Source organism: Spinacia oleracea, chromosome 5 (genome assembly GCF_020520425.1).
Source record: "Spinacia oleracea cultivar Varoflay chromosome 5, BTI_SOV_V1, whole genome shotgun sequence".
NCBI classification, from domain to species: Eukaryota; Viridiplantae; Streptophyta; class Magnoliopsida; order Caryophyllales; family Amaranthaceae; genus Spinacia; species Spinacia oleracea.
Window position 1 is genome coordinate 6,031,239 of NC_079491.1, and position 19,525 is coordinate 6,050,763.

At 36.0% G+C, this 19,525-nt stretch overlaps 1 protein-coding gene and 1 long non-coding RNA gene across 2 annotated transcripts; one reads left to right on the plus strand and one right to left on the minus strand.

Moving 5' to 3' along the window:
- Positions 1-2,199: 2,199 nt before the first annotated feature.
- Positions 2,200-9,229, minus strand: LOC110792550 (uncharacterized). Its single transcript, XR_002534454.2, has 4 exons — positions 9,045-9,229; positions 6,306-6,534; positions 2,740-2,827; positions 2,200-2,644 (listed from the first exon to the last, which is right to left on the minus strand). It is a non-coding gene; the product is annotated as an uncharacterized lncRNA (long non-coding RNA).
- Positions 9,230-12,168: 2,939 nt separating this feature from the next.
- Positions 12,169-18,656, plus strand: LOC110792549 (histone deacetylase 6). Its single transcript, XM_021997368.2, has 6 exons — positions 12,169-12,893; positions 14,650-15,090; positions 15,219-15,361; positions 17,027-17,120; positions 17,226-17,355; positions 18,321-18,656. The coding sequence occupies exons 1-5, from the start codon at positions 12,306-12,308 to the stop codon at positions 17,337-17,339; spliced, it is 1,380 nt and encodes a 459-aa protein (XP_021853060.1). The 5' UTR covers positions 12,169-12,305; the 3' UTR covers positions 17,340-17,355; positions 18,321-18,656.
- Positions 18,657-19,525: the final 869 nt, after the last annotated feature.

Consider the following 19,525-nt stretch of genomic DNA (forward strand, 5'->3'; position numbering starts at 1 on the left):
CCTTTGTCTTAATTAGTAAGCATGTATTTGTAATTTAAATATAAAAAGTTAATTTATGATATATGCATCTTTGTATTTAATCAATTGTGTTGCTTTTTAGGTGATTGAATTTGGAAAGTAAGATAAAATAGTTTATATTTATGGCAATATAATTTATTTATTTAAATTAATGATTGTGATTTTATCTTTTTTGATATGTTATATTATATTATTATATTATTATTATTATTATTATTATTATTATTTTTTGTGTCCGCGTGTCCGTCATTTTTAAGATGACGTTTTTCCGTACCTATTTCGTGTCCGTATCCGTTTTGGTGCAACCTAACCTATCATCATCTATCACCAGTTGATTATTATAGGATAAACCCTACATAACTTTGTAAGTAGTCAAACTCTCATCCAATTTCAACGGAGCTTTTTAGTAGAAGAATTTATAATCTCAGTAATCAATTAAAGTGATTATTTTTTTTAGAGAGGAATTGAAAATATTATTAAAGATTTTACATCAATTTCCATGGAAGAACTATAAAATTTACTCGTCTCTTTTGCTCCGTACAACTCAATAGATAGAACCTCTAATAAATTGATAGAGCTATTGATTAGATTAGTGGGGCCTCAAACTGGGCTCCTATACAAGCCTAGCCCAAAGTAATGATAAATGGCCCACACTTTAAAAGAGTAAGAAGGCCAGTGAAAATGATCCTGATTAGTAGGGACCAACCTACTTCAACATCATTTTCACATTTTTGCGGTTGATTGATGTACCTTTCCTCCTACTTTTGTGAATGCGTGAGCTCCACAACCCAGTCCTAAAACTTCTTAGGTATATACCGGGTCAGGCGAGTGTACCATGCACCCAATGATATTATTATGCAGATCGATACCCTTTTCGTATTTTCTCCTTACATGATATGCATATATACGGGAAAATGTGAGAGGGTGCACCTCAAATGTGTTGCCAAAACCCGATGTAATTGCATAATATTCCCTCCATTCCAATTTAATCTTCACCTTTTGTTATCGTCCTCAACTAAATTAGGAAAGAATTAGGGTTAAGTGATTGTACATTTTCACAAACTTTTAAGATTAGCTCCGCCTGGCCAACCCTAGCACAAAGGCATGACCAAAAAGAATAGAACTTTCAAATTCTCTAAGGTAGTGTTTGGATATAGGTATTTCATTTCAAATTATTCATTTCAATTCTTGACATTCAATTCCAAATCACTTGTTTGGGTAAAACAATAACTCAATTCCATCCTTTCAAATTCTGTGACTGAAAAATAAAATAAATGTTCTATTTCACACCTAAAAATATAAAGATATTACTAAATCCCCTTCTTCTTCTTCAATCTTCCACCATCCCATCTGCGATTTTCATCATCCTTTTATTTATTAAAGAGAGGAAAAAATGGAGAAGTAAAATCTGCAATGGAAGAACACATGAATCAAATAGAAGATCCTACGGAGTATTTAGAAGTTGTGTCGAGCATTGTTTTGAATCAAATGGTCGGAGTAGATATCGCATATGCAGCTGATCGAGCCAAAGAGGAGCTGGAGACGTCAGTTGTCAGATTTTAGAGGCTTGGGCAGAGGAAGCAAGAAGGACAACAATTGTTGGTATTTGAAATGACATGATTTTTAAAAAAAAAATTGAAATTCTCATTTTAGGCGGTTTTTAACAAGTGTGTGGAAATGGGTCAAATCCAATTCCAAATGATTCGCATTCCCAAACACTGAATTTGGCTCAATTCCATCATTTGAAATGAAATACCTATATCCAAACAGGCCATAAGAGCATCCCATCTCTGCCTCTGAAAACTAACAAAAAAAAGCTTCGTCTCGTTGTCAATTTTTTTTAAAAAAGAAAAAAAACGAGCTTCACCTGTTTATCTTCAGTTGCCTGACAGCACAAACCACCGAACACACACAAAATCATGTCTGTTTCAGAGTGAGTACCTCTCTATGCACTGACAAACCACCACAGTGCTTTTCAAGCAAAGAACACATCCCTAACCAATTGTTCCATCAGTTTTTCAGAACAATCTTGGTAAATATGATCCAGGAAAGAACTAAACTGAAGGTTAACTTCCAAAGTCCAATCCCGATGCAGAAATTGAATTAGTAATTCACAAAATTCAAATCTAGACCTCGTATGTAAGACTTCAAAGTTCAAAGTAAGACTTTAACAATGGAAGAGACCTTGAAAAAACTATGAAATTATTGTCCCTTAGGATATCATTTATACAACAGACCAAAATCACATGTTTTAGCCGAATTCTTCTCAGTTAGAGGGAATGACAAATTCACTGCTGCAATTTAACAATATTCTGTTCCAAGGACAAACAAGAAAAGGCTCGGGGAAACTGGATTGGCGATTGGTTTGCACTACAATGCAGAATATTTCACATAGGTTGAGTTCATACATTGAATGTTTTCATCCGCATCAGTCTGGACCAGTTTAGGTATCCATCGGACACATAGGTTTGATCCCTTGTTTAAGAAAATGTGGGTGGCCTTCATTGTCAAATTCAAATAAGTATACTTCATTTACCTTCTTCATAATGCATATTCTTGGGAGTTGGGATACCACAAAATGAGAGGATTGCAAAACTCTCCATGTATCTTAGTGGCGAGACAAAAACTGAAAAAACATCAGGATAAGACTTCTTATCACAAGAAAAGAAAAAGTGCAGCAACATAGCTACAAAACATAAAAGCAGGCGCAACATTATCTACCTGCCAGTTGCATACTTGCATTCCCTGAATATGCTTTTGTAGGTGTGGGATCCATATGAGATATGACAAGGGAATTATCCTCAGTCATCTGTCATGAAAAGTTATGAAGCAAAATTATTTGAAGCAGTATTTTGAGCTGACAGGAGTTAAACAACGGCAATAAGCTACCCAGGTTCAATTGCTACTGGATGAAAAAAAGCATTTCACCTTCTCTGAAAACTCCAAATGACTAAATGTAACAACTTCTTTCAAAGCTTCATAGCATGTTTGATGTTTCATTCATGCACTGGTCATTTTCAATAGGGACAATAGAGTCACTAGAGGTGCATAGAGAGTTGTTTTCGAAACACGAAGGAGTTCAAGTGAAACGGCCACGTTTAGAAGAGTCAGTTGAGGGATAACTCTCTTTTACCAAGGGTGGTCCAATTTACCATAGAACTTTAAACTTTTCAGTACAACCTTTAATCTCAATGTTTTCCCACCTTTATGGATTGTTCTGAATTATTTTCCTCTCCGATCAACAAATACCTAGTCATCCTTCCCAACAACAAATACCTAGTCATCCTTCCCAACAAATTCAACTCAACAATAACACTATTTAAGTTTGTGAAAAGTAAACATAGACAAATTTAGGGTGCATTTATCTTCACCTGCTTGCTACTTAAACTGAACTTATTAGCCAGGATCTTTACTTTTTAACCCTGAACTTAAAATCTGAACTTACTAGAATCTATTTTAATTTTGATGAAATTTGGTAGCCTTTATTGGCCTTGAACTTAACTTATCTGAACTTATTGGCCCAAAACGGCAATAAGCTCTAGTCTTAACTAAGGCTTTGTTCTCCTCACCTTATTTTCCCTTGTTTTAGGAAAAATAAGTTAATATAAGTTTAGTAAGTACATATAAATTCAGATAAGTTCAGGAGAAATAAGGGTTAGCCAAGTACAATTTATAATTAAAATAAGTTTTTGAAAAGTTCAAATAAGTTCAGAATAAGTGAAAATCAGGGGAATAGAAGGCACCTTAATCTGAACTTATTTTTCCTAAAATTAGTAAAATAAGGCGAGAAAAGACTATAACATATTTAAGGTCTATTCGAACACGCTTCTAAGAAACAACTTCTATTTCCCATAAGTAGTTTTCAGAAACTTTGCCACACAATTTCAGAAATAATTCTAAGAAATAGAAACAACTTTACAATGTTGGCTCAATTATTACAATTATAGATTTGTTTCTATATAATGAGTGTTCAATTTCCTATAAACAAGTATAAGAGTTTCTAAAAATTAGTAGCATTTATTAGACATTTTATTATCTTTTCCATAACATACAATCATTGTTTATGAAAATTTGTTTTGATGTATCAAGTTTGGTATCATCACCAATTCACCATAGCCTTCCGATCATCAACAATTCACTACGACACTACCAACCCGCAAAATTCTAACCACTGCCAAACGACTTCACAACTTCAATTTTTTATTTTTTATTTTTGACAAAAAATACCCCAACTTAATTACTAGAAGTCTAGAAGGTCTATAGCTCATAAGAACTCAAATCAGAGTTTCAGATAACAACCAAATTGAATTGAGTACCAACAAAATCCCCAAAAAGAAAGGAAAGGAATTGGTAAGTGGATAAAGCAGCAAAGACTGAAGAGGAAAACAGCCACCCAATTGTTATTTGTTACTCGGACCACTGCCTGATCTTGTCCACGTTGAGTTCACCGGAGAACCAAACAGGGGGAGGTGATTGCTGCACCGTGGTTATGCCAATGGAGATGTTCCATAAATGTTTTTTTAATTCACATGATGAGTTTCGAATGGTGAGAGAACTCAGGGTTTTATTGAGGAAAGAAAAAGAGTAATGAGATTTGAGGAAAGAAGGAAGGATCATGAGTTGGGCATTATTGTAGACTTTGTCCTGACGTGAAGGTGAAGGTGGGAGTAGAAATGGCTATACTAGGGTGGGACATATGAGTTATTCTTTCTTTTATCATGGGCAATATGGTCCACTAAAAATTTCATTAAATGCAGGCAACTAGGCAAGTGCTCACCGAGAAACTACAATGTGAAGCTTCAATTTGAAGCTTCTGTTTCTGGCCCAGTGTTTAAAAAAGCGCGCTTAAGCGCGAAGCTCTAGGGCAAAGCGCTTGATTAGGTCTGAGCGAAGCGTTTGTGATAAAGCGCGCCGAAGCGCTCTTAAGCGCATGAAGCACGCAAAGCGCAAAAGGCGCGCTTTTTGGCAGTTCACTGAAATTCTTTTTTTTATTATTACTTCACGTTGAAAGCTTTTTTTATATGTTGTTATTGTGCTTTGGACCACACCCTATTAATCCTTAACAATAGAATGTGGGACGAGTCCAAAAGAAAAGGAAAAAGAAGAAAACAAGAAGACAACAGTCACAACAGTCGGCCCTAGCTCTTTGTTATATGCTTTATTTTTGTTAAAACAAAGAGTAATATATTTTTGGAAACAAATTTGATGTTTATATATTTGTGTGGTTATTTTAGTAAGACATATATGCATAATAGTAAAAAGACTTTAATTCTTAAAAAGTGTGCTTCACTTCGATGAAGCGCGCGCGCCTTGCGCTTGCGCTTAGGACTAGAACTCATATCGCTTTAGTGCGTTTTGCGCTTTTTTATACAGTGTTGGGCCCTATAAAAGCTATTTTGGGCTTCTTGGGAGTCAATTTCAGAATTTCTACTACTAAGACCCATGTTTAGCCAAGTTTCTGTTTCTCACCTTTGGATGTTGCTCTACGAGTTTGGCCAAATAGCCTCTTATTTTAGATTCAATCACCTGCTATCTCCAAATACTCTCACGAGTCACGACTCACCCCTTTCCAAACCTTCACACTACTGCTGATCGACCAGCCAGACTGGCTGTTGTCACCTATTTGATTTCTCTATCTCTAACAATGACTGTGATGATCTCAACAAAGTAAGTTTAGAGAAATTGACAGGAAAAAGAAAAGAAGGCAATATAGAAAATAAAGAAAATAGAAGGAAGATTTTTGACAGATATACTGTAAATAAAGGGTACAAAATGATGAGCATTCGGAAGGATAACGTCTCTCCCAAGCTCTCACTTTTTGCATACCCCAAACATGCACCTCACCTCCCCAGATTGCTAACAAGGTCCTGACACTTGCTGCTAGCTAATATTCCCTTAATTGTCTTGAGCACCTTTCATGATTTCCCCTTGTTCTTGCGCCTCTCATAAGTCAGCATTTAGGTGGGTTAATCTGATTCATCACAGACTATTTTTTCGATGAACATCAGATACACTAGTAATTGATTTTCTCTACCTATCCATGGTCAACCACTCTTGTCCCTCAGAATCATAATAATCATTTGCTTCCTCAACCACCCACCAGGGTGGAGGATAAAGTGCATGTAGTTCATTAAAACAAGGGAGTATGGTATATCCATATCTAGCTCGTATTAGTCAACAATCTAAATGTGAAACTTTGAAGTGAAGACTAATCCCTGGAGGGTTTCTTGATATATCTCAAACTAGTCAATAATCTAAATGTGGAGTTTTGAAGCGAAGACAAATACCTGAATGGTTACAATCATGAAAGTGAATCTTCATTCCTCTGACAATAGCATCCACGAGGAAGTGACACATTGAGATCAATTTTCCCGTTGCAAGACTTGCAACAACCAACTCACTCACTTTTGATCAAGAGCTAATGAATCAATACTTGTGCCTCATTAGAGCGGTGACCAAACTGAGCTTCCAAGGGAACCTAAGAATTTGGATTCTCAATGATTGGAAAACCAAACTCTTATAAAGAGTGGCATTGAGAAAAATAGTTAGGCAACTTGCAGGTGAGTACTCAAAGAACATAAAAAATTCATTAGAGTAACAGTATCATATCTAACTAGAAAGTATAAACCCATGATGATATTCTACAATCAATATTAGAGGGCATCCGACATTGACTTACCCTCTGTTTCGCAACATATAGCCTATTAAAGTTTCTCAAAGTCGTTTAAAAAAGAAAAATGCAGTATGTAAAGCAAAATTTCAATCTTACCATCCTCTGTCTCATGACCACCCTTTCACATAAGTTCAAGAGGCGCAATTTAATAAATGTTGACCTTAACTTATAAAATTTTGAGGACTCAGCTTGTTTGTAATAGCCATAATGCCTTATATTATGATAGGAAGACGGTATCTCTATGCTTCATCACACAGAACTTGTCTATTGAAGGATCATCAGTTCCTGACCTTTGTCTTTTTCCATTTCTCCACTTACAATAAATAATTATGAAGGATTTCTCCACTAGGAGAAAATCTTAAAGTAAAAGTAGCCAGGCTATATTATTGAACTGTGACGAACTCTTACCAGAAACTATTATCAAGGTCCCCAGTTCCCAGTCCCCCCCCCCCTCCTCCAGTTATCATCCAGGAACCTATAGTCTCTCCAACAGTTCTTCGTAAAATCAAGTAGCCATAAACTGGTACATATATCACGATTGTTTACTTTGACATCACATACAATGATCTCAATGTGTGTGCAAGCAACTACAATTGGCTACAGGCGATTAACAAGCAGACAGCATGAAACCTCAAAAGTTGCATATAAAAATAATTGTCATAAACCACATAAAAGGGGGGGAAAATCCCTAAATTCTCAACCCTAAGCCAGCTAGTTGGACATAAAGCAGTTAACTGTATGCCAGCAACTGCTACTTTGAGGCAGTACTACGACAATGCTACCATTTGATGAATTATGGCACCCGCCCATGAACCCGGACATTTAACTCAGTTAACTCAAAAACATACAGTCATCATGCAGTTCAATGTTGTCCTGCACTAAAGTAAATATTCCTTTACATAATATGCAAAGTACCATCGGCCACTGCTGCTCTTAATGTAGCTTGCCAGGATTTCCAATTTTCCACACAGAGAAGATGCCCCAATGATACAGTAACTATTCTTGAAAAACTTTTATGGATGGTATTGGGGAAGAACACAATACCAAAGAAAATCAAAGAACACGGATGTAAAGACTGCTTCCTACCAGAAGGAAGACATGGGAAACCTTAACAGTGTTTTCGGTTAGCAGTTGCCAGTTATGGAGAGAAAAGGATGGGAGGGAAAGAGAGGGAATGGGGAAGGAAGGTGAGGGGTGGCAAGGAAAGGAGTAGGCTTGCATTTTCCTTCCTAATATTTCCAAGGGTAGAAGAATATGATGCCTGCAATTCCTTTCCCGCTCCTCATTCTACATCCAAAATGAATCTCTCATTCTACCTCCAAATTCCCTCATCCAAACAAACTGCTATAGTACTATCTCTTTCTGGATTCCCTAATTTCCCTAAACAACATGTCTTGTACGCTTGCAGCTCCTACATGATGGCCGAACAAGAGCAGCCTGATACCATGTTAATCCAGATTCCAGAATCTCCCTCAGTATGTATAAGAACATAAGATGCAAGTTTACTAATCTTAGTAATGGATGAACAAAAGTTGACAACTAAAACTCGAACCTGCAAGCTAATGCAGATGATATCCTGAATAAACTACAGCTCTGTTACTTAACCACTTCAATCCAAACAAAGTAAACCAGTTAACTTTCAGAACACAGGTAGAATAAAGAAACCGGAGTAACGGACACTTAAAATTTAACCTAAAAACAAACAAAGCCACCTGAGAATAGCGAGGTTTACCTAAATGTTGTCCACTAGTCTAGAAAATGCAACTCACAACAATCAGTAAAGCACCGTTTACCGGACCCAACCCCCACCCCAGTACTATATTTTAGAATGAAGATCCTAAAAATGAGATTCTCCATGAGTTCTAACTTACACATGAAGTGGTGTCTGAATGTCTAATAAATCCACGACCAAAGTGCATTGCACGCATTGCAACGGCAGAATATAGACTAAATTATCTCTTTTTGCTGATACAATGACGAAATTCAACCCCAAAGCTTTAAGCAAAAACCATCAAAATTTCTCAGACTACTTCGTGATCGCAACCAAATTTACATAGGCCCTTACAATTACGATTATCTTACTAAATACTATGCTGCAAATAATGGCATTAGCCTAATTGATTTATTTCTAGGTCATGAATTTGATGATCATTGACCTGGTACCAGTTCTTACTAATTGCTAAGCAAGGATTAAATAACAAACAATTTATCAACAAATTGAAAACAATCAAATCAAAAGCAAACGAATCTACAACTTAAGAAATGGCATATGCAACAATTTCAAAATAAATGACATTAATAATTGTCAAGGATAGATTCAAATCACAATAATGGTAATTAGAGCAGAGAATACCTGAAAAATCATGAAGATCGACAAATTCGCCGTCGGCGAAGAGGGCGATTCGGTACGGCGGAGGGCGGTAGGACACTCCCATTCAGACTTTCTGATTGCTTGGGCTGCCGAACTGAAAAATTATGCGCGTTTGTGAGCAAGATAAGGAAAGAATATGAAAGTTGTACACTTCCGTAATCCGTACCATACAATACTCCATACTTACAATAGACTGAAATAAGACTAACTAGATTTAATTATATTTGAAAATAACCTAACATAACACAAATTCTTATTTACAATGGGTGTACAATAAATATTGTACACCAGAGTAAAAGTTAAATAAAAATGCTTAAAAGTTAAGCATATATATGTAAAAGTTATATATTTTTCAGTGATAAATTTTTTCATTTTAGTAAAACTTATTTCTTCAAAATAACTAATAATGTATAAAATTAATCATTTATCCCTTTAAAATATTTATCTATCAATTTTTTTACTATTATAAAAATTAATCAAAACTAGGTTAAAGTTACAAAAAAAAGGTTAAAGTTATCTTAGTGTACAATAAATTTATTGTACACTTTGTGCGCACAAGACCTTTTGAAATACAAACACGACTCTTTACCGAATTGACAAATCTAATTGTGGTATATCTCCTACGAAATTGTGTGAAGTGAAAATTTTTAGTACAACTAATGTGTGTTTCTTCATAATTCTTACAAGTATAATGCAGATGTTCAATTTTTAACCACAAGGATGAAGTGGTGAAAGCATTTATGAGTTAAACCACTACTCTGTATATTTCAAACATGTTACCGTCGTGAAGGGATGAAGCTAAAACTAGTTTTGTACACAAGTATCCCAATATCCGAGACCTCCAAAATATGGTATGATATTGATATCCAATTCGAAAGATAGGATACTAGAATTTCACTATATTTTCTAGAACCATGGAGATTTTCATTTGAGTGAATACAATAAAATGTTCTTATGTAAATATTTGTTATAGTTATTGTCATGAGCAATCAAACATGAAAACTAATCATGATAAGTTTCGAAAAAGCACCATAGTCTTCATCACCGCCCTTGTCAAAACCAAAGAAACAGTGTAACTATTCATGATTGTTTTGGAAAGAGAGACACAATTTTCATTATCTTTCTTGTCCTTAGCAAATGAACACATGGAACCTAATCATGCTCATTTTAGAAAGAGTCGTAATTTTCATTATTGTTTTTGTCACGCTCAATCCAAACAAGGAAACTAATCATGCTTATTTTGGAAAGAGTTTCATAAATATTCATTACGGAGTATTATTTTATACTCCTAGTAATCATATTTATTTAAAAAAAATTAAGTACGAAAAAAAGTTGAAAATTACGGACTTGTTTGATATTATTGTCTATTTTCCACTCTTGAAATTGCTTATATTTATGTTAGTTATGTTAATTTTAAATGAAAGCAAAAAAGTGATCAACTACTTTCCCCCCCTTCATATTATTGTTTTTAGTTTACGTTAAAAGATAAATTTGAAATGCGATAAAAACGGGAATCAAACATGTTGTATGATTTTGGATTTTCATAATTATGTTTGTATACAATATTAGGTTTTAGAAATATAAAATCAAATCACGGTACATGTATATATTCAACCGCCTCCTCTCTACCCCTTCCACTTGCTCGATAAAATGTACAAAAATCAAGGTCTTCTTACCGTAAATTTGCCAATTTTCAACTCTTTCTCTTTAATTAATTTATGATTTTTTTTGCTAATTTCAATAAAACTACTCTTACATTATTTGAGGGTTATCATTTTACATGGGGTGAGATTATCTCTAGTTAAGTTTTTGGAGTTTATTAGTGCCGTAAAATTGGTTTCTTAATAAAAAACTATGCGAGAACATAATATTTGTCGAAGTTTCGAATACAAATCATCATCGCGTTTTCGACAAATAGTTAGACCATTTATCCAAAAACGTTGTATAGGAGCATATTCCAGTGATATGTGCAAGAGATACCCGCAATACAAAGTCCTCTAAACAGCCATAGGATTGACCGCATTTTGAATTACTCACACTCATTGAGCACCTAATAAACATGAATTAGGATTTCAATGTATGTGTGCAAGTGAAATATTTTACTATATGTTATTTGAAGGAAAATTTGCCAAAAAGGACCTTTTATAACTCAAATTTTGCGAGAAAGGACCTTATATAATTTTTTTTGTGAGAACACACCTTAAAGTAATTTTTTTTGCGAGAAAGGACCTAAGGGAAGTTTCCGGCATTGATTTAGCTTTTCCGGCCATTTACTTGCACGTGAGCAGCACGTGTGGCTTACGTTGGCTAAAGACATTGATTTTCCCGAGTCTTGAATTTTCAAGCTTGATTTTATTTCGATTTTTTTTTCAACTTTAAGTTTTAAAGCTTAGAATTTTGGAGGAAAATTGGGTGTGATTAGCAAAATAAAGCCACGCGTGCTTCTCACGTGCAAGGCAATGGCCGAAAAAGCTCAGTCAATGCCGGAAATTTATTTTTGGTTGTCTTTCGCAAAAAAAAATTACATTAAGGTGTGATTTCACAAAAAAAAATTATATAAGGTCCTTTCTCGCAAAAAAATTTACATTAAGGTATGTTTTCACAAAAAAAATTATATAAGGTCCTTTCTCGCAAAATTTGGGTTATAAAAGGTCCTTTTTAACAAATTTGCCTTATTTGAATTTGAAATATAGGTTCATATATGTAATTTGAGTATAAATGATATGTTTTTTTGAATTTAAATTTTTGAACTACATATATTCATTTAAAAACAGGATGCACGGTGAACATTGTGCACCGGAATATACAAACTACATTTCTCCAAAGATACCTTTATCTAGTTCTTAAACATAAGATTAATTGTTAATTCACTACGGAGTAGACCTGATCATCTATATCCCGACCCATTGTCCCGACCCGACACGAAAAGTGCGAGTTTAGGTAACATAAATTATGCATTTAAGACCAAAATCCGAGCCCAAATCAAAAAGCCCACTTCAACTCGCATCAAATTTATGAATTTGGACATGAATTTTTATCTTAAAATTCAACCCGATCCAAATTTTGATCACCTCTGCTATGGAGTATACATTTTGCTCGGACAAAGTTAGAACTACGAATATCATTTTCTCCGCGACTCCACCAGTCCACCTTTTAACAGCGTGCTAGTTGTCCTAAATCCCCCTTCTTCCCTCACTCACAACTCACAAGAAACGCAAAAACTCAAGCCCCAACTCAACAACAATGGAAGATCCCGCCATATACGGTGGCGCGTCACTTCCATCCCCCTCGACAACAGACGCAAAACAACGACGAGTGTCCTACTTCTACGAACCCACAATCGGCGATTACTACTACGGCCAAGGCCACCCCATGAAGCCCCACCGCATCCGTATGGCGCACAACCTCATAGTCCACTACTCTCTCCACCGTCGTATGGAAATCAGCCGTCCTTTCCCCGCCGAAGCAACCGACATTCGCGGCTTCCATTCTGACGACTATGTCGACTTCCTCTCCTCCGTTTCCCCTGAACTCTGCGGTTCTCTCACCTCCGCCTCCTCCGCTTCTTCCACCCTCGACCACTCTCACTCAAGACACTTGAAGAGGTTCAATGTCGGAGATGATTGTCCTGTATTTCCTGGGCTTTTCTCATTTTGTCAGGCTTCTGCTGGTGGGTCCATTGGGGCTGCTGTGAAGCTGAATCTACAGGATTCGGATATTGCGATTAATTGGGCTGGGGGTTTGCATCATGCTAAGAAATCCGAGGCTTCTGGGTTTTGTTATGTTAATGATATTGTTCTTGGGATTCTTGAGCTTCTTAAGTATCATAAGGTATCGATTCTGCCCTTTTCAACTCTCTCTTTCTTTCTTTCTTTCTTTCTTTCTTTCTTTCTTTTGTCTTCTTTAAATTGTTTTTGAATTAATTTGCATTTTTAGGTGTTTCTTTGATCATATGATTGTATATTTCATTAATTCATTATGTATCCTGCTTTGGACCTAATTCCTTTTTTTGGGGTGGTTATGTTGAATTTTGTGACATATTTAGCTTTTGATTCTGGTTTTATTAGTATGGGGGTTTGACTTGATTTGTGTAGTGTCACAGAGCTGGCTCTAATGCTCTATTGGTGACTTCTTGGGGTTTAGGTTTGTGATTGTAGTGCTAATTGAGTATGTGAACTGTTTGAGACAGTGTCAGTGTGGACAGGAGAGTGAAAAGACTTGTTTCGTCTAATGCTCTTACGGCATGTTTGATAGGAAGTATTGATAGTGAATGTATAGGTAATTTAGTAGAAAGTTCAATGTGAAATTGTCAATATCCATGGTAAATGCTTGTCACCCCAAGTATCTCATTTCTTCTAATTTTTCATCATAACCATTACCACTTTAGGAGGTTGTTTTGAGAATTTGAGATTTGTGAAGAAGAGCACACTTTGGGAATGGAGTTAGCATTGTCATGGACATTGTCATTGGACTAAAAGTTACATATTAATTTCAATTACTTCTTTAAGTGATGTGGATTTCGTGTTAGGATGATATTTGCTTCTCTATATGAATGATATAGTTTTGGATATTAAGCTGCTGAAAAATCATAGGGTATGTGCTCTCTGCCTTGTTTTTTTTTGTTTTCCTTCTGATTTTGATGATTCATATGTGTTTGCATTAGGTAATAGATTCTAGACAGAGGCCTGACCTTGGACCTACATGTTTTACTGGCGCTAATATAACAGAGCTTTCTGTTCAAGTTTGGGTATGAAGGAATGAGGAAGAAATCACCTAGATAAATAGTAGAGAGTAGAGAGTGCTATATTTGGGGAAAGTTGCTCTGATGCATTCCATTAATTAATGAATAGTATTTGATTTGGTGGTGCTAGTTGGGACTTAGACTTAGTTGATTGCGGCATTGTGCATCAAGATTGAGTTGGTAATTTATCTTTTCTGTTGAAAAATTGAAATACAAACCTCTTTCTGCTGTCAGTCTTATTCAAAGGTAGAGACCCTCGAGAAATTGCAGATTAAGTGTTTAGCTTACTATTTTAAGAGACAAAATGGGAAGGAAAATGGAAATAAATTATGGAAAATGAATTGTTGGAGCTTTTATGCTGATGTTATTGCAAAACACCTCTCTAATCTAATTGGTCAATATAATTTTTATAAAAAAGTTAACTTCCCACTCACTTGATTTTTGTCAGAGGGATTTTTTGTTAGCTGCACAAGATCACAACTGCTCTAGAGTTTAGTCTTTGCATTCGACGATGATGTCTTACTGAGTTACTTGCTCAGCTATTTAGCTAGCTCTCTTACCTTACAGATTTTGGTCGAGCTGTGCGGTATTTTTAATTGTTCTTTGCTGATTAATCACCCAGTCCTCCCTGCATTTGTGATTTCACAAAATTCACATATGTCTTTTGATTGCCCTGTCCCTCTGGTTCTGATGGGCTTTACATTGGTTTCTTCAGAGTCACTATTAATTAAATCTTGACTCTTTGCTTGTGTATTCTCCCCTTCCCCTCATTGTGGATTACAACTTTCAAGGGTTGCTTTCTGCTCCATTTTTCTTGTCTGTTGACCGTACCCTTTCTTTATGCAGCGTGTACTATACATTGATATTGACGTGCATCATGGGGATGGTGTTGAAGAAGCCTTCTACACCACTGACAGAGTTATGACTGTTTCTTTTCACAAGTTTGGGGACTTCTTTCCTGGAACTGGACACATTAAAGACATTGGAGCTAATTCTGGGAAGCATTACTCTCTAAACGTTCCATTGAATGATGGAATAGACGACGACAGCTTCAGAGGTCTCTTCAGGCCAATTATTCAAAAAGTAATGGATGTTTACCAGCCAGATGCAGTTGTCCTACAATGTGGAGCGGATTCACTTTCTGGTGACAGGCTTGGCTGTTTCAACTTGTCTGTGAAAGGTCATGCTGATTGCTTGCGATTTCTAAGATCGTTTAATGTCCCATTAATGGTGCTGGGTGGAGGAGGGTACACTATTCGAAATGTAGCTCGTTGTTGGTGCTATGAGGTTTCTCTCTTTCTCTCTTTCTCTCTCTATATATATGTCTGTCTCTGTGTATGTGTGTGTTTCTGGTTTGTACTTGTGGAAACTTCTAGTTATCTACTGTTAATACGAGTTTCTTTGTTCATTTGCAGACGGCAGTTGCAGTTGGTGTAGAACCTGATAACAAATTGCCTTACAATGAGTATTATGAGTATTTTGGCCCAGATTACGTTCTTCATGTTGAGCCTAGTAACATGGAAAACCTGAATTCACCTAAAGATATGGAGAAAATTCGGTAATTTCATTTCACTTGATGGATTCTAGTTACAAATTTCTTTTTTTATTTTATGTAACGGACATTTTGAGTCTATTTTTTCCAAGAAATCAATCTGTTCATGCTATTAGCCGGTACAGAGCTTTCAGTTTGTAATTGATATGCTTATCTTGCTAGATTCTATCAGAGGTCTGTGCTGGGTTTTCATGTCACTCCTTCTGGTTAATCAGTTTATATCTCCTTTCTTGTTGAGGATGATTCCTAAAGAGTCATCCACTCTGTTGTAATGAGCTGTGCATAGTGACTTTTGGTATTTTTCCTTTTTTTATTTTATTTCTTCCACCTTGTACAAGAGGGCTTACATCTTATTTGAGTACTTTGTCTGGAAAAGAATTATTGCAGTTTGAAGGTGATGTCAATCTCCTTATATGCTTAGGTTTTGGTGCTAGTTAGGTGAATGCTATCTCTTCTTATTTTGAATACGTGAGAGAAGTTTGATCTCAAAGATTTAAGTTTGGCTTTATGTATGTGGCATAACGGTAAACAAGTAGTACTAAGCTGCACTATATGTGCCCAGATGAGTAGTACAGGTGTGGGTAATCGGAGTTTGTGTCTTTTTTGTTTCTTACTGGTCTATTTCTAGTTTGGGTATAGTTTAGTGGTAAGTGAACTTAACAGAGCTGGATGCTTCAAAAGATCTACTACCTCTGTTTTTTTTTGTTTTTTTTATGACGTACCCACTTTCCATTTCGAGGTGTTTTTATTCAATGCACCCACTTGAACCTTATTCTTTTTTTGGAAAACACATTTTACAGTCTTATCCCCTTACCCCCACAATATTTACACCTTTCCATCCACTCTCTTACTTTCTCCATCTTTCGTACACCCACTCACTTCTCCTAAAAACAAGAGTTTACATTAGACGGGTACATCAAAAGAAAACGGGGGGGGGGGGGGGGGGGGGGGGTGTATTACCTAGGTAAAGAGATCATGTGGTGAAATCTATTTAGTTTTTTTTTTTGTCGATTATTACATAAATGTTGGAGGTGTGGTGTGGTGGTGTGAACTCTGGGTTATGTCAATCAGATGTATTACTTTCCAGGAAGCTGCAATGCCCATGAAGTTTTATTTCCTAGGAGATGCTAATACTTGTTTGGTAGAATACAGGGAGTTCTACTTCCCATGGGAAATTCCACTTTTTAGGGGATCTAGGTAGCAACTTCCTCCTTTTGGTGGGAAGTAGAATATTCGAGGAAGTTGCACTTACCATGTCATTGCCAATCAAATAATGAACATGTATCTACTCCCTAGGAACTAAGTTCCTGTGCCAAACAACTACGAAGTAGATTGGAGATTGTCCACGTTTTTCTGATCACAATAATTTAATCTTTTGGGAACTTGGGTTATTTTTTGTTTCCTTTTGTTTTCTTCCCGTGCACTCTAGACGCACAACTTAAGGAGTAAGGACTCATAACTAACCTATTTGATGTTAGTGTTAACTGTCTTTTTGCGCCTTTTCACTGTGGTATTACAGTATGCATCGAGGGCTGTGTTTGATTATTGCAAAATAAAGTTATCTGATTTAATGGAGTAATTTACTAATTTTATGCAAATTTTGTTCTGATTACTATAGACGTGGCTTTGTCTTTTGTTCTTGACACATGCCCTTTGAACATATACTTGCAGGAACATTCTTCTAGAGCAGCTATCTAGAATACCTCATGCGCCAAGCGTTCCATTCCAGACAACTCCTTCCGTGACAAAGCCGCCAGAAGAAGAGGTCCGCAACTCTGACAGTGATTTTTATTTTTCTCATTTAGGTATTTTTAAGTATTGTCCCCAAAATGTTTTGATTTTGATCATTTGTGAGGTTGTATTGGTACAGGAGGAAGACGATAAGGATGAAAGACCAAAACCTCGCATCTGGAATGGGGAGGATGATTTTGATACTGATCCCGAGGACCTTATGACCCCGAGTAAATCTGAGGACGATATGTAGAAAGTGATGGCAGAAGGTAAGTCTTAAACTCTTATGCTTGATGTATCGTTAATTTTGTTCCCATACTTAATTGTCATTCCAGTAATCCAGTGTTTTAACACCATCCCGTTGCCCATCAGACATAAAAATCAGCTAGAGGGAAAATATCGAGATCGATCCTTATGAGTCATGATATCCATATTTCATTGAGTGGTTCTCCATTATTATGACTTTATGAGAATATGAGATATACTCATGTACCCACCTCCATTACTGCTACCTCTAGCTGAGTGTCCATGATTTTTAATTCAGGAATTTCAGGGAGGAGTTTTCTGACAGAAACCTTGAACCACTTCTTGATATTATAAGAAATGGAGGTCTGATGACATAATGGTAATAAATGTCCATAGTTTATTCTTTTAGCTATGTCTAAATGAGCGCAGTGAAATGCAATGCATGATTGTGAAATACTCGGATTTTACTTGCTACTCCAGGTGGGAGCATATTGATTTTTGACATTGTGAAACCTGTTCTTTCTTTTCAAGGCTGTGTGCTCTTCCTTCCGTTTCTTGTCCGACTGTATCATTAACAAACAAAAGCCTCTTCATGAAGGAGATTGACATGCTCTCTTCCCTTAAGTTCTAATGGTTCAAAATCTTCCTCCATCCCGGATTTAAGTTAAATACTAGTGGCTATCCCAAATTCAAAACATATCTTTACAGTGAATTTCCGAAGTTGCACCTCACACCTACCCACCCACTGAACTGTTTCTCTGCTTATTCTTCGTGCCATTTTTTGTGTCAGCTTAAAAACGGGACAAAGGGAATTTTATGAAGCTTTTTTTTTTTTTGCACCCTCCGGTTTCGATAACTAGAAGTTTAATAATGATCTGAATTGCTCACAAAAGGCTTTCAATTGCGTATTTTCTTTGAGCTGCACCAAAACAACTGGCTCTTGTGATAGAGGCTAAAATAATTTACTTTTCTGCAACTGTATGTGCAGATAGCACCCCGGATGTGGAGGTGTGAGCGCAACTCTTAAGCGGCATTGGAGTGTTTGATTGCATGGCTTGACCGAGAATTGAGAATAGGAACCTTATAACATACACCAGATTATCAGACAATCCCTAAATATGGGAGCTTACTCGACAATAGGGAGTCAATATTTTGTCAATTACTCTGTTATTCAGTTGTAATTAGTCTCTGTGCATCTTGTTTTGGAATGGAAAGAAATGAGTCTGTGAAACCTTAATCGTTGGCAAAACTGCCTTCTTTTTTGGACGAAAAGATTAGCCAATTCTTGTATCTTTCTCAATGGGAGATTCTTGTTATCTGCCTACTAGTCTTATATGCACGCATATAGATTATATAAGCTAATCATAATAAATACTATGCAAGAAAAATTGTACAAGAAGTTCATGTGAAGAAAAATTAGATACAATCTCTACAACCCCTGCTATAATATAAGCATTGGTTATGTTAGCCCAATTCTAGGATTCAAACATGAGAGTGGTAAAAGATAAAGTAAGAAATACATGGAAGCTAATCCTTCAGAGAGGACCTATCGTAAGTGAATAACTCAATATCATGTGCTAAGTTTCCTAGAGAATTTCTCGGCCTCTTAAAAATCAAAGAATTAATAAAATTCATGGGCTATAGTAGCTGCAAATTTTTTCATGTTTTACCGTTTCAGATTTTTCCCGCAACAATCTACATGTTTTTCATTTGGACGGTGAAGTTTCAATTGCTACAGAAAATACAAAATGGGTCAGAAATGTGATGTTAATTAGCAGCAATAATATTGAACATACGTTTGTTTATAATAGTTAAAAATCAAGCAAACAGACACTTCTTGTCAGAACTAATTTTTGCTACATAAATAAGCTCCCAAATTTAACTATTTCTTCCTTATGCAATATCTAAAGATTCATAGAAATTGATTCATACGCCATAACCCGATCATAGCCCATTAACTCCTTAACTTCATTTACTAAAACATCACAAAAGGTGAATAAGAATGTACAAAGTAAACAGAAAGGCAAAGCCAAGCTAGACACGATTTATATCAAGAAATGGGCTTCTGCATTTAAGAAACTATCCATGATATGAGCAATGCCAATCAAATACATACAATAGAAGTATCATGTGGCAAAGGCCTAGAATTCTCTCAGTAACTTTTCTCAGTCTCTCTACCAGCAGATAATCAAA

Bases quoted from the DNA above. Each gene is read 5' to 3' on its own strand.
- LOC110792549 (XM_021997368.2), top strand. From the start codon at position 12,306: ATGGAAGATCCCGCCATATACGGTGGCGCGTCACTTCCATCCCCCTCG. The intron at 12,894-14,649 runs GTATCGATTCTG...TTCTTTATGCAG, and splicing joins AGCTTCTTAAGTATCATAAG to CGTGTACTATACATTGATAT. The intron at 15,091-15,218 runs GTTTCTCTCTTT...GTTCATTTGCAG, and splicing joins CTCGTTGTTGGTGCTATGAG to ACGGCAGTTGCAGTTGGTGT.